The following is a 14996-nucleotide window of genomic DNA, read 5'->3' as shown; positions in this document are numbered from 1 at the left end:
GTTTAAATGAAGCAATTAATGTGAAATGTTTTTTAAAGTACAGAAAGTTAGGTATAAATAAAGAACAGAATATACTGCAATTATTTAATAATTAACTATATTTTTTAATGAAGTTTTTTAAAGTAATTTTTTGTAAAATGTATAGTATTAATTGTTTAATTGGACCATTTGATATGTGTTAATTGATTGTGTATTTAAATGGAGGGAAATGGTTTGTAAGTATTTTCTGATGAAGTCGTATGATGAAAGCGTGTATTAAAGTGTGTTGTACGCTATTGATTTGAGCATTTTATTTGGTGACATCCATTTTTACATTTTACTTTCTCTGTGTCACCTTTTACGAACTGGTGCTTGTTGGAGTTCGTTTTACTAGGATGACACAAACCCTGGAGGTTGGTGGGCTAGCACCAAAACTGAACATATTGACTGCTGCATGGCTAACTGGTAAGACACAGTGGAATGTGGAGACAGATAACATCAGGAATTAGAAGCACAACCAGTGCCAGACTTTATGAGTCTGTCCTAGGTCCAGTATTCTTGATTGTGTTTGTCTCAGGTATATCTTTGTAAGAAAACAAGTTTCTAGGGAAAATTTTGGAAAGAATGAACAAGTAGGCAGAAAGATGGCAGAGGAGGATCAGCATAAATGAATGTGAAGTATTTTAGTTAGGCCAAAATAACCCTGCTGAAGTGTCAGGTTGAGGGGAGTGCAACTGATGGCAAAAGAGCATAAAAAAGGATTTAAGATAACTGAGCACACCTGGGCTGGAGGACCAGAGCAGAATGAGAAGGAAATGGCAGCAGTAAACATAATGCTGGGATGTATAATCAGAGGCAGAGACTTCAAAATCAAAGAGGCATGGACATGGTCAGACCGCACTGTGAGTACTACATGCATCTGGGGAGACCATAAAAGGAAAGGGCTATGTGAAAGTAACCCAGAGGAAAGCCACCACAAAGATCAGTATCAGATGGGAAGGTATTGTGGATGGAGGGGAAGGTATGACCAGTGACTAGAGGAGCTGAAGTTCTTCTCATCTGAAAGCAGGACAGACAGGAGAGTAATGATATTGCTGCACAAGATTATATCAGAGGAAATGTAAGGGGTCATTCTGAACAAAAACGGCAGATGGTGTAGGCAGGTAGCGGCACAGTCATTGGATTGCAAGAACTTGCTCCCTAGGCTTCCAAAAAGTATTACTTCTCAGGGAGTTTTAGATTAATGGAATAGAATACTGAAATGGGTGATGGAGAATACTCCATAAAGGCATTCAATATGGCACTTTACAGATGGAGAAAAATTTAAGGAAGGAAGGAAGGAATGGGGGAACCAGAATGTTTAATGCACATAAAAGGCAGACTACATAGGTTTATTGTCTCCTTCTATCAAGTAAATGCAATACATATCAAAAGCCCCTGCATTTTCCCACCAGTTCTCACTTTATCTGATAAACCAGTAAGCTCTACAAGTAGTGGCAATCAAACTATCTTTGACAGACTTGACAGCCAACTATATCAGCAGAATTACTTAAGTCCAGTGTCCCTTTACTCAGGGTCCACTACAGGTAACCAGCATGAGAGATGCAGTTATCCTGCAGTAAGTGTAGTCTTGAAGACACTATTACAGACAGCACCACTATTACAGACAGCACCTCGCATTGCTATATCATATTACAGTCACTTTAAAATATCCTTGCACAAGGAAAATACCAGTAAGATAAGTCACAAGCAACAGCCCCAGAAGGAAGAATATTTGATAAACATTAGGAAATGATGCCGCTCCAAACAGCGCTAAAGGAAAAAAAATACAATCTTGGTACATAATCTGAATTATGTTTGGCAAAGGCACATACTGAAGATCAGGCTGCTGCTACATAAACTATATAAATGAAAATGTTCCAGAAAAAGGTGGCAGATGTAGATACTGCCATAGCAGTGCAGCCACTATAGACAGGTTCATTAAACTGATATCCAACTACTTATTAAAATACGGTTTTGAGAATTTCAGTCCTGCTTTCCCTTTAGCAAATGAGACAAAAATCTAGAATATTTTGTACACAGATTTGTTCAAGTCAAAACCACATCTCTTTGTGAACAGCACTCTTGTGCATCAGTGTTTCACCCCAATTTCAAATGTACTGGAGACAGTGTTGGAGCAGACTTGCAGGTGAATGGACTGACACAATCTGGTGACTGGGGTAACTTCAGAAATAAACTCAGGCCACTGAGGAAGAAACTTGGTGGGTGCAAAGTTATTGGAGCTTGTGGTTTAGATAGTATAAAGGACAATAAGGTAGCAGCTACAAAGCGGACTTCCCAGGTTTACAAAGAAATGAAAGCTTCTCCAATATGAGGTTGAGATCTTCTAGCTGAAAAGTATCCTTAACAGAAAGTTACTAGGAAAGTCTTGCAAATCTTCACAGAACAAGGTACATGACTATCCATCATGCTCTTCCCTCTATGAAAGTTGAAGATGGATGTAAACTGATCTTTAAGTAAAAGAAGCCTGGTTCATAAAGCTTAACAGAGAATCTAGAATGATGGAGAGGCTACACAGAAAACTTAACAAAATAAGCTGAATAGAAAGCAACTACTCAGAATTGCAAACTAACTACTGGGTTAGAAAGGCCAAGGATGGAAGTTCTCTAAGGAAAATGCAAGACTGACGTTGGAAGTCTGAAAGACTTCAGTGAGAGGTGGCAAATCACTTAGGAATGTGATGAAAAACCATGGCAGACTGGAAGATTCCAAATTGAAAGGAATGTAACTTTTAAAGGACCTGTAGACTACGCCTGTCATGGGTAAACAAAAGCCACCTGAATTAGAGAGGCTCTTGCTTCCTTGCTCTCATTGAACTCTGTGTAATCAGAAACAAATGTCAAAAAGCATAAAGTAAGAATGCAGCCCAGTAGCTCATCAACGCTTCCTAGATAGGACCCTAGTTTCCCTATTCACTGGTCTGACCACAAGTGGTTCTTTGATCACAGACCCAGACTGTGCAGATAGTACAGTTTTGTACCTACCATAAATGTAGATGTTCGAGTGCTCATACAGCTGCAGTCATTACAGATGGGTTATCCTGCCGTCAGGCGGGTCCTCGGTCGGCCGAATTCCAAAGTCTAGGTCTGGCGTCAGTTGTCGTTGCTTCTTCCCTGACGTCAGTGCGGCAGGGGTACAAAAGAGGCAGCCGACGCCATTTTCTTCAGTTTTTCTTGCCCCAGATGTCAGGTGCCCCCAGAACGAAGGCAAAACATAAAGTTATGCAAACATGTAAAATAGAATAATCTAAAAACAGTAGTTGCAAGCAAATACACTATAAGAGAATACCCCAAATAGGTTGTATGATAAGGTGTTTGTCATAAGGCCTGTCCTAAGAGGGGACGGAGGGGGGGTAACCTGGACTGCAGCTGTATGAGCACTCAAACATCTACATTTATGGTAGGTACAAAACTGTACTATGTTCATCGTGCATACAGCTGCAGTCATTACAGATGGGAAGAATCCCAAAGCTAAGTAAGGGTGGTAGGCACTAAGTGGAACTAGGAGAAGCGAGGATGCCCTGCAAGACTGCTGTGGCAAAACCCGCTCTAGATTTAGAGTATAGTGGAAGGTGATAGTGCTTGGAGAAAGTGTGCACTGAACTCCAAGTGGCTGCTTCCAAAATGTCCTTGGTAGGAACCCCCCTGAGGAAAGCTGCAGAGGTAGCTGTGGCCCTGGTGGAGTGGGATATGATGCATGCAGGCACAGTTTTTCCATGAAATGAGTAACAAAGGCGTATGCAGTGGGCTATCCATTTTGAAATGGTCTGTTTGGAAATAGCCTTTCCTTGAGCACCTATAGCATAGGACACAAAGAGTTGCTCGGATTTCCTGAATGGCTTTGTCCTGTCCAAATAATAACGAAGTTGTCTGTGAATGTCCAAGGAATGTAGTAGTCTTTCCCCTTTGTTTTGTGGATTTGGATAAAAGGTAGGTAGGTGGATAGTCCGATTCAAAGCTACACTGGATACTACCTTTGGCATAAAGGTAGGGTTGGTTCGTAAGGAAACTCTGTCCTGATGGAAAATGATGAATGGTTGCACAGCCACGAGGGCCTGTAGCTCCGAAACCCTGCATGCTGAGGTGATAGCCAGAAGAAAGGCTGTTTTCCACGACAAGTATTGTAGTTCTGTTGAAGAAGCTGGATCAAAGGGAGGAAGGGTCAGCTTTTCCAATACGAAGTTGAGGTCCCAAGCAGGGATTGGTGGTTTCCTTGGGGGTTTTATATTTTTTGCCCCTCTGAGGAACTGCCTTAAGAGAAGATGTGAGAATAAAGGAGGATCTGTGTTGTATTGTGCAGAAATGGCTGAAGCGTGGATCTTGATGGAGGAGAAGGAAAGTCCACTGTTTAACATCTCAGCTAGGTACTGTAAAATTTGAGGTATATTTATATACCCAAGGATTCTGGCCTTTTTCTTGATTCCAGGCACAAAACAGTTTCCATTTGGCGGAGTAGGCTTTTCTAGTAGAAGGTCTTCTGGCCTCCAAGATGACATCCTGCACCTCCTTGGAGAGGAGAGTCTGTTGGGAAATCAAGGAATTCTCCATGCAGCTAGATTTGGGGTTTTGAGCTGGCTGTGAAGGGTTTTGTAGTTGTGCTGGGACAACAGAAGAGGGACTAGAGGTAGGATCCATGGTGGGGAATGTGTCAGGCTCTTCAGGAGCGGATACCACTGTTGTCTTGGCCAGTCTGGAGCAATGAGAATCATTTGCGGCCTCTCTGCTCTGGCTTTTAATAGAACCTTGGGCAGCAGAGGAAGAGGAGGGAAGGCATAAACTTGTCAATGTTGTCCAACTGAAAGAGAGTGCGTCCACTTTCCAGGCCTGTGGATGATAGGTCCTTGAACAGAATTTTTTCAACTGGTAATTTCTGTGGGTAGCAAACAGATCTATTTCTGGCTGTCCCCATGCCCAAGTTATCTTTGTGAAAACTTGAGGATGCAACTTCCATTCGTGTGGATCTGTCATATTTCTGCTTAGGTTGTCTGCCAGTGTGTTTTCCTTCCCTGGCAGGAATTGTGCCTGTAGCTGAATTTGCAATTCCAGTGCTGTGTTCCATAGGGTCATGGCTTGCCTGCACAGGGGGTATGAATGAGTTCCCCCCTGTTTGTCTATGTACCACATCACTGTGGTGTTGTCTGTCCTTATCAATAGCTGGCCTGGATGCAGTAGGTCTTTGAAGGTCATAATGGCATTTTGCACGGCTAGCATTTCCTTTTGGTTGATATGTAGGTGCTTCTCTTTTTGGGACCATTTTCCCTGAATGCACTGATCTGTCATGTGTGCTCCCCAGGCGTAGTCTGAGGCGTCTGTTGTGATGATTTGAGTTGCTTGAGGTACACAGAAAGGGAGACCTGTGTTTCTTTGGCATGCTTGAGCCCACCACAAAAATTCCTTTTGAAGGCATGGAATGAGTGGTATAATTGTTTCCAAGCTGTGGCTGTGTTAAGACCATAAGTTTTTTTAGGTACCATTGAAGTTTCCTCATATGCAGCTTTGCACATGGGCTTAGTAGGATGCAAGATGCCATGAACCCCAGAGCCTGCAGGACTTTCCTTGCAGTTAGCCTGGTGAAAGTTGCCATTTTGCTGAAGTATTGAAACAGTTGCCCTTGTTTGTCTGGCGTGAGGTAGGCCATCTGGGTGGTTGTATTCATGCTGGCACCCAGGAAAATTATTAGTTGAGAGGGTATTAGTTTTGATTTCTTTTTGTTGACTGTGTATCCCAGGTAGTTCAACAGTTTTATTACAAACGCCAGGTGCTGCAATAGTATGTCCTTCCTGTCCGCTTGGATCAGGCAGTCGTCCAGATATGGGTAGATTTGTATTCCTTGTAGTCTGCAGAAGGCGATTACGGATGCCAGGCATTTCGTAAACACTCTGGGCGCAGTAGATAAGCCAAAGGGCAATGCAGAGAATTGGTAATGGGTTGAACCTGCAAGAAATCGGAGGTATCTTCTGCAATCTTGTCTGATAGGGACATGCAGGTATGCCTCCTTGAGGTCCAATGTTACCAGCCAAGACTCCTTGCCCAGCATGGGAAGAAGTTGCTGTAATGTGAGCATCTTGAATTTTGGCACCTGTAGATATGTGTTTAGGATGGATAGGTCTAAGATAGGTCTCCAATCTTTGTCTTTCCTTGGTACCAGGAATAGTCTGGAATAAAACCCTTGACCTTGTTCTTTTGCAGGTACCTCTTGAATCGCTTTCATGTCCATGAGAGCGGAAATTTGTTTTTGTGCCTCTGCCTTTTGATTTTGTGGCAGGTTTGGCATGCCTGTCATTTTTGGAAGGGTGTGAAAGTGGAATCTGTAGCCTCTGTCTATAATGTCCAGGATCCATTTGTCTTTTGTAACAATATGCCAGTTTTTTGAGAATAATGCCAGTTTTCCGCCCAAAGGTGCTGCCATTAAAGCTTTGCTTGGCAGGTGTGGGGGAAGTCATTGTGTCTGTTTTCTAAATGACTGTGATCTATCTTCTCCACCTCTTGGGGTCGGTGCTTGCCACTGTCTGGCTCTGAAAGATGCTTGAGGTTGCCCTCTACCCCTAGGGCGTCTGTATCTGCCCCTTTGAGGTCTGTCCGTGGCTGGAAAGGACCAATTTTTTGAAGGCCGGTTTCTGCTGAAACGTGGAGGTTGTACCTGCAGGAAATCCTTTACTGTTTGCATTGATTTAGCTTTTTCCTCCATTTTCTTTATTACCTCCTCAGCTTTAACACCAAACAATACATCTTTTTGAAGAGGTGCATCTAATAATTTAGCCTTAACATGATCTGATAAGGTTTGCTCTTTGAGCCAAGCATGCCTACGTATAACAGACCCCGTAACAGCAGCTCTACATGAGGCCTCTAAAGCATCAAAACCACACTGCAAGGTATGTTTACCCACTTGCTCTGCACCATGCAACAAATCCTGCAACTCTTTTAAATCTGGTTGTTCTGGTTGTGCCATTTTGCTTTTCAACTGAGATAACAAAAACTGTTGATACTTTAGCATGTGGAATTGACAGTTTAATGCTCTCATAGTTAAAGTGGCCGAGGTGTACACCTTTTTCCCCCACCTTTCTAAAGCTCTGGAATCCCTCTCTGAAGGTAATGGGTTTTTAGCAGTAGAGGCCTTAATTCCCTTGGGACCCTGTGAAATAGTTTCTGGGTCAGCAGTATGGCTTTTATATAGGAACTGGTGAGAATCTGGAACCCGGTAATACCTGTCTGGTTTAACAGGAGCTGGAGGTAAAGAATCTGGATTAAGGCTGGCTTCTGTGTACACATCATCCAATATATCTAAAACAGGAGGGATAGCCAGGGGCCTATGCTGGGGAAGCAAAAGAAATTCCCTTAGCCTTTTCTTGGAATCTGAGTAATCTTGACCTTCCCAGTGAAAGTGTTCCCTCAATGTATGCAGGGTTTCCCCAAAAGAGTAGTCCTCTGGGGGGGAGACAGAGGGAATAGACTCCTCAGCATCAGAGTCTTCAAAGGGTGAATAGGCGTAATCCTGGTCCTCAGAGTGTTCTGAGGTAATAGAAGCTTGATCTGAGGAAGGGTAGTCTTCCTCTAGTCTGGGTCTTTTGTCCGAGGGGGGGTTGGGAACCCCTGATAAGAGTAATCAGATCCTCAGCCATTTTAAGCATCTGCTTTTTAGGCATGGGGCCTTGAGAGGTGGTCTGAGGACCCTGTTTTTAGGATTTCATGGCTGCTTTAGATTTAGTGAAAGCTTTAATAGAGAAGGAGGAAGGCCTGAAGACACCTTGAGAAATGGCAGGCCTGTCTAAATTCTGAGTTTCCCCGCCAAGAGTGGCGTCGGTATCTGCAGGAGGAATGGGGTCCGAGGAGCCTGCGACCTCGGGTACTGTAGTCACCGGTAATGAAGTGTCAACGGTAGTCAGGGGCTGCGCAGGCGCCTCGCTGAGAACCGGTAGTTGGCCTAAGCGTGGTCTCAGTAGTCGGTGTGGACCTCGAATGTCGGTCCTTATCTTTGCGTCTTTTGCAGGAGTCTCTACAGGAGCAGTCAGTTGAGAAGTGCTTGGAAGGTTTAATGTTAAGTCATTGAGACAGCTTACCATAGGGGGGAGTCTTACTACTCCCTGATTTGGAAGTGGGATCCCCCCACTGCTTAGTCCTGTGCGTACCCTGGGACTGAAGCCTGGGTGTTCTGCTGGTTCTGGGTTTGAACTGAGAAGGTCTGGAAGAGGCAGGAAAGGACCAATTTTTTGAGGGCCAATGCTTACTAAATCTAGGAGGCTGCACTTGTAAGAAATCTTTAACAGTTTGCATAGATTTAGCTTTTTCCTCCATCTTTTTAAGAACTTCTTCTGCTTTGTCACCAAACAGGCGGTCCTGATGTAAGGGAGCATCCAGCAATTAGTTTTAACATGATCTGTCAAAGACTGCTCCTTAAGCCAAGCATGCTTTCTAAGTACAGACCCGGTGACAGCAGCCCTGCAAGATGCCTCTAGTGAATCAAAACCACATTGCAAAGATGTTTTCCAACCTGTTCAGCAGAATGCATTAAATTCTGTAAATCCATATTTTCAGCACAATCAGGAATAAACATCATTTTCTGTTTAAGCAATCCAATAATATGCTGCTGATACTTTAATATATGAAACTGGCAATTTAAGGCCTTGATGGCCAAGGCTGCAGAGGTGTTTACGTTCTTACCCAATCTATCCAGGGCCCTGGAATCTCTATCAGAGGGGGTAGGATTTTTGGCAGTAGTAGCCTTAATGCCCTTGTGTCCCTGTGAAATGGTGTCAGGATCCACAGTAGGATTTTTAAAAAGGAACTTGTGAGAATCAGGAACCCTGTAATATCTATCAGGTTTTCTGGGAGCTGGAGGTAAAGAGTCAGGGGCCAAGCTAGATTCCGAAAAGGCATCATCAACAATGTCCAGCACAGGAGGGATAGCTAAAGGCCTGTGTTGGGGCAGGAGTAAGAAGTCTCTAAGCCTCTTTTTAGAATCAGAGTAATTCTGGCTTTCCCAGTGAAAATGCTCTCTAAGACTATGCAAGGTTTCACCAAAAGAAAAATCCTCTGGGGAGAAGCAGAGGGAATAGAGTCCTCTGCATCAGAATCCTCATAAGTAGATAAGGGAAAATCCTGGCCATCAGAGGAGACAGAAATTTCAGAATCCTGGTCAGAAGTATCATAATCAATTTTAGTCCTAGGTCTCTTAGAGGGGGAAGGTTGGCTTCCCCTGATTAAAGTAATAAGATCTTCAGCCATTCTTATCATTTGTTTTTTTAGGCATAGAGGCCTGACCATGTGGTCTGGGCATCGGTTTCCAAGACATGGTTCGAGTTTTAGGCCTAGAAGAAGAAGATGGCATTGATTTAATATGCAAGTCAGTAGGCCTGAATACACCCTCAGAAGCCAGTGCCTGCACAGCGGCTCCAGACCCATCCAAGGTAGAGACATCTGCAGGTTCCACAGTTGAAGCATCTCACGGCATACCAGACTCCGAATGGGTCTCAGTAGAGGCCTGCGAATCTGAAGTAGCAGGTATCAGGGGCTGCAAAAGCACCTCACTGAGTACCGGCAAACTGGCGACTAGCTTAGAAGAAGCGCCGTTGGCAGCTTTGGACCTAGGCGGCCTGTCTCTGTCTTTATCTTTGCATTTTTACGGAATGTCGGTAGTCGGGAGGCTTACCGAAGACATATCTGGATAACTGAACAGAGTACCAAAATATTTAGAAGCGAAAATGTACCGATGATGAATAGTTTGTGGTTTAAATAAGGCACAAATCCGACAACGAGGTATGTCGTGGTCAGGGCCTAGGCAAGGAATACAGTATGAATGAAAATCTTTATGAGGTATTTGCTTTCCACAAGAAACACAATTATTTATTTTTACTGACATCGGTTTAGAGCAAGAAAAGGTTTCCCCTACGGGGTACTTAGCTTTAGTTGAAGACTTCGGTTCTGAAACTCGAAAACGAAAATTGCAGGAGTCGGCCGACCGGCACTTGCGAACTGCTTCTGCTTCGGGCACCGCACGGAAAGAAAGACTGGTGTAATGGCGTTGGCTGTATGCTTTATACCCCTGACTACCTGACGTTACGGAAGATGAGACAGCAACCGACGCAGGACCCAAGACTTTGATAATCAGGCCAACTGAGGGCTACTGTAAGCAGATAACCCAAATGTGATGACTGCAACAGTGAAACACGAAGAACATCTACACAATACATGCTGAATTAAACCACAAAGTTAAAAAGGCAGATTGGTACTTACGTATTATCGCAACCAGATTTCTGCACTGCCATAATTTGCTGTGTGTGCGAAAACGGGTTGCTTAATCTATAAAGGGGTCTGTGAAGAAGAAAACATTACTCTGTCACTGTGGGTATGAACCACGAAGAGGAGAAATAGTGCGAGTTTGTACCTCTTTGCTCCTGAAACTACACAGTGGTGTTCCGCTTTGCAGTGCCTGCATTTGTCAAGACGATGTCAGCTACTGGAAAAGCAAGTCACCAAATACACCCTGCAATGTTAGGAGATTGTAAACCTGTCAAGGGCAAGGATTGCTGCCTTTCTTAGGTTAGGTAAAGTGCTGATTTACACAAATGGCTGTCAAATAATTTCAGTTAAGGTGCTAAAGTGTCCCCATGGTCATACTTTACAAATAAAGACAGATAAACTCAAAATCACTTCATGATTACACGTAGTAAGAACACTTCCCAAAACATCTTATTGCCGGACAATGCGCTTCTTCCTGTACTTTGTGGCTTTTAGCAGCTTTTTTTAATTTTGACCTAAAGATTTCTTTACAAATTGTCCCCACCCAAAAAAAAAAAAAAAAAAAAGCGTGACCAAGACCACTCTCTGAAGGCTTCCTTCTAAACAGTCAAAAGAATCTGTTCATCAGAACGACAGCATGCATTATAATTCAAGCGTGAGCGTGTAATTCACGCTGAAAACAGGAAACGGGTTTCCTCAAATGTTTGTCTTCCCCTTCACAGACCCTGTAATGCAAAGCTAGTCCACAGCAAAACAGACTCTGAATACCACCTTACAGTGGATCATGGTCTTGTTTGTATGGAAGTATGCTAAATTCTCAACCACGAAAATCTGGTTGCGATAATACGCAAGTACCAGCAGTTTAGTAGCAGAACATAACTGTATTAAGAATCTTTGACATATCTAAAAATAAGGCTGAATGACCTTTGTTCATCCTTTTTACTACCAAATCCTGACAGTGAAAATGAGACTGTTTCAATGCTTTCAGGAGCCATAAAGAGTATCCATTAAGAGTAGAATGTCAGTAAATAGGGGGCTTGACTGTTTAACAAGTATGGCTTCCAAACCTTTTGTCAGAAAATTGAAATACCCTAGGCGATATTTGTTTAATTAAGCTGAGTGGTGTGACCACCTTTTTTTTAGATGCCACAAATGGACCATTCTCCAAAGCTGCAATTAACTAGTGATATGCCTGTCAAGTGAACAAATCTGGACAGCATATCATTTCAAGTAACAGGCTAAAATAGTCTTATCCAGGATAGTAGCTTCAAGACATTAAACATCCCAAAGTCCTCACTATTTGTTAACCAGGAATGTGAACCAATTCTAGGACCCCCTTTCACCTAAAATGCTAATGAGGTTTGAAATCAAGCAAACAGCGACTAAGGCACCAGAAGAAGTAGGAAAAGACCAAAAGAAGGAACTGAAATGATGCATGACATCAGTGCTAGCTGAGCCTAGAAGTGCAAAGGACTGTAATCAGGTTTTAGGACTTGATGGCCATCTCCCCGATATTCATGAAGAAAGGAAGTGCTGCTTTCTTTACTTAAAACATATTCCTCTTTATTTTTTTTTATTTGTTTTTTGTAAAAATTTTAAACTGTCTGTAAAATGCAATAATTAAGTGAAGTTTGTCCTTAGGAAAATGGGCCAGGAGTTTGACACTAAGGATCATTTCCGCTTTGATTTTTTGGAGTTATTTAAGGTACACTAGCTTTCTGTACTTGATTTTTAGGGGTATAACCTCTATGGGGATATATAAATGGTCACATTAAAGAATTCAGGTATAACTGATGTGGGACTATCACTGAGGGACTCGGGCAGGATGCCAATAATTTTGATAATATTACGCAGAATTCAATTCAGAATGCTGGATTTTTCAGATTTGTTAATAGTGGTCATGAGAGAAATGATTTGACTAGGATCACAGACATTAACCAAGCTATATGAGAATAAATAACAAAAGGGTTCCCAGTCACTGTTTAAATTACATAAAAGGAGGATTATCTTGACATTATATGAGAATAAACAAGAAAGGGGATTGCAGCCACTGTTTAAAATATGAAATTGTATTATTTTGGTGTTTATATTATAGATTCTTCAGTTGATGCACTATAAATTGTTTACATTTTTCTTCATAGACCTATAGTGGACACTACAGGGGAGGGGATGCATACCATAAGGTCAGTGCATATTCTGTATCTTAAAGACGTTTTTCACTGTCTTGGTGAACTTATGTTATGTGCTCATTCGCGCTCATATGGCAGGTATCACTAGTACTGAAGAAGTAATCTTGCTGTCTTGTACTGTGTGGCTCTTGGTGTGGTTTTGCCTTGCCAGTCTGTTTATGCTTACCAAGTGACAGGTTTTCCCGTCTTGCTATTCAACCACTTCGTCATTTATGCATGAAGACTGTCAGCTTCCAGGAATAGTGCACATGGCTCATTTCATTCATTCATTCACTCTCTACACACAGCAGGAATCTCAGTGTTAACATACAGAGTGGTGGTTGACAAAACCGATGGCTTCTACACAACAGTGATAAGGGGACTTCACTGGTTCTGAATAAGGTGCACTAAGCAACACTAATCAACGAGTAAAAGTTTTAAACTAGCCTTAATAAAGCTGCAAGGAAGAAACCAGTACACAGTTAGAAGTGCAAGTAAGACAAAGGAACCATGGAAGTAAGAACAGATTATAAATAAACTGAGATCATAAAATCTTGAAGATGAGGCACAAAAAGGCTGGGAATGGCACTATAAACGTAATCACTCTGATTTGTTCACAACTTAGTTTTGCTACTTTTTAGTCTCTGGTAATTGTCTTGCACAGAAATACCTGAAATGAATGCCATATCAATACATATATGGAAGCAACAAGTGCTTAGATTTGGACTTCATAAAGGAAACCAATTTTAAAGGTGTCATGCAAGGAAAAAGGACAGAACACAATAGGGAAAACATTAGACTGATAGGAAGGATATGGCACAAGGGCCAGACTAGCTACCTTTCAGAGTTCTCAGAAATCTGACCTGTGTATTGGAAGACTCCCCACTGGACAGTGCAATCGAGCATGAGGACTGAAGACAGCAAGTGTGGTATCCTTGTACAAGGTGGGGGAGGAAAATACAGAGAACCAATGGCATGTTACCTTAACAGCAGTGTCAGGGAAAGTTTAGGAGTGTTTCTACAGAATAGCAATCAGTGCAGTAACTAACATGGAGTTCATGGGTCTTAACAAAACTGTTAGTCGATCCTGATCCAGTTTTATGACGGAGTTATACGTGAACTTGACAAGAGAACACCTATCTGGAGTTCAGCAAGACATCTGACTTGGTCCTATACAGGCGGCTGACAGGAAAAGCAGAGGACTTTGGGGAGGGGGGAATCAGTCCTGAAGAAATTAATTGTTGCACAGCAAGGTTGTAGTGAGATGGACAATATCAAGAATTAGGAAGCTGCTCAGCACAGCACCACAGGGGTCTGCCTTAGGTTCAGTATGTTCTAGCATGTCCATCTTAAGAGACACATCTCAGAGAACAGAATCTACTTAATTGTTGATATAAACAATAAGTTAAGCAGTAGAGGATAAGGGGAGAGTCTAAAGAAGGATATGGAAGGGCTAACTACCTGGGCAAAATGTGGCTCATTTAAACAAATAAAAAACACCGAACTTGGGCTTTAACAAAGCTGATGTGAAGTATGAGTTGGAGGAATACAACATAAAGGCAGGAAATATGGGTTTTAACTAAATTTGGCCTGTACTACCAACAGCAGCTGAAGAAGGCAACAGCAAACAGAATGTTGAAGTGCATCCTCAGGGAACAGACTCCAGAAGCAGAAAAGTAATACTTCCACTCTAACTAGACCTTCAGCACAGTATCTAATTCATGCCAGGAAGATATGAAGCGGCCATCCTGAACAGGAAGGACAGGGGAGAAGGAGGAGCAGAGGTAGCAGGCAATGAAGTACAATGTAAAATGCTTGTTAAACAGAATATTGGTAACTAACAAAATACAAGTGTTTTCTGGTAGTTCACTACCACTGACATCTCAGTGAGGACTCAAAGACTTCTGGACACAAAGTCCTGATGAAAAAGGAAGAGTTCAGAAGTGCACCAATTATTTTGCATAACTTTATACAAAACATTAAGCTTATAAAAAAGAAACACTGAAGTGTTAAGCTACTTCAAACATGACAATGTCATCTTATCTACTATAGGCTGCCAACATTCTGCACTAAAATGAGTATGGTCTAAGGTGGTACCTGGTCTAAAACTTTAACCACTCAAACCAAACAAGTAGATTGCAGGCAAGAACATCTAGTGATTCTGTACCTCCAGGCCATCGATGTACGAAAGAATATTTGGATGACGAAGAGTTTTCAGGCGTTTGAAAGCAGATTTCGCAACTTGTGTTTGTTCTTCTGAGTTGGGTTTTACTTCATACACAAAAATTGATACTGGCTCTCCTGTACTCTGCAAACAGATAATAAAATGATTATCAGAGACAAACCCCGAACCAACTCATAAAAATTCTTTCTCAGCTCTCAGAAGTAGAGAACAGGGATGTCACGTGATGCCTTGTGATAATACTGTACAAGTTTTTCTGAACACTAACCATTTTTGCAGTCTCTAACTACAACAACCATCAATTTTTCCTTGCACCTCTCTTTACATTTGATAACACATTTTACTGTTGGTGTTCATTAAAAATGAAGAAAC

The 14996-nt window shown here is 42.1% G+C and overlaps 1 protein-coding gene across 1 annotated transcript in view; it reads right to left on the bottom strand.

The window, feature by feature from the left end:
• The window catches only part of SCYL1 (SCY1 like pseudokinase 1), a 1581020-nt gene that overhangs the window by 1436311 nt on the left and 129713 nt on the right, over positions 1-14996 (bottom strand). The window contains exon 2 of the mRNA XM_044075764.1: positions 14610-14750. Within this exon, the coding sequence (XP_043931699.1) occupies positions 14610-14750 (141 nt within the window). The remainder of the gene's footprint in view (positions 1-14609; positions 14751-14996) is intronic.

Source organism: Protopterus annectens, chromosome 6.part1 (genome assembly GCF_019279795.1).
Source record: "Protopterus annectens isolate FY-2018-M chromosome 6.part1, PAN1.0, whole genome shotgun sequence".
Classification (NCBI taxonomy): domain Eukaryota; kingdom Metazoa; phylum Chordata; order Ceratodontiformes; family Protopteridae; genus Protopterus; species Protopterus annectens.
This window is presented reverse-complemented; position numbering and strand designations above follow the sequence as displayed.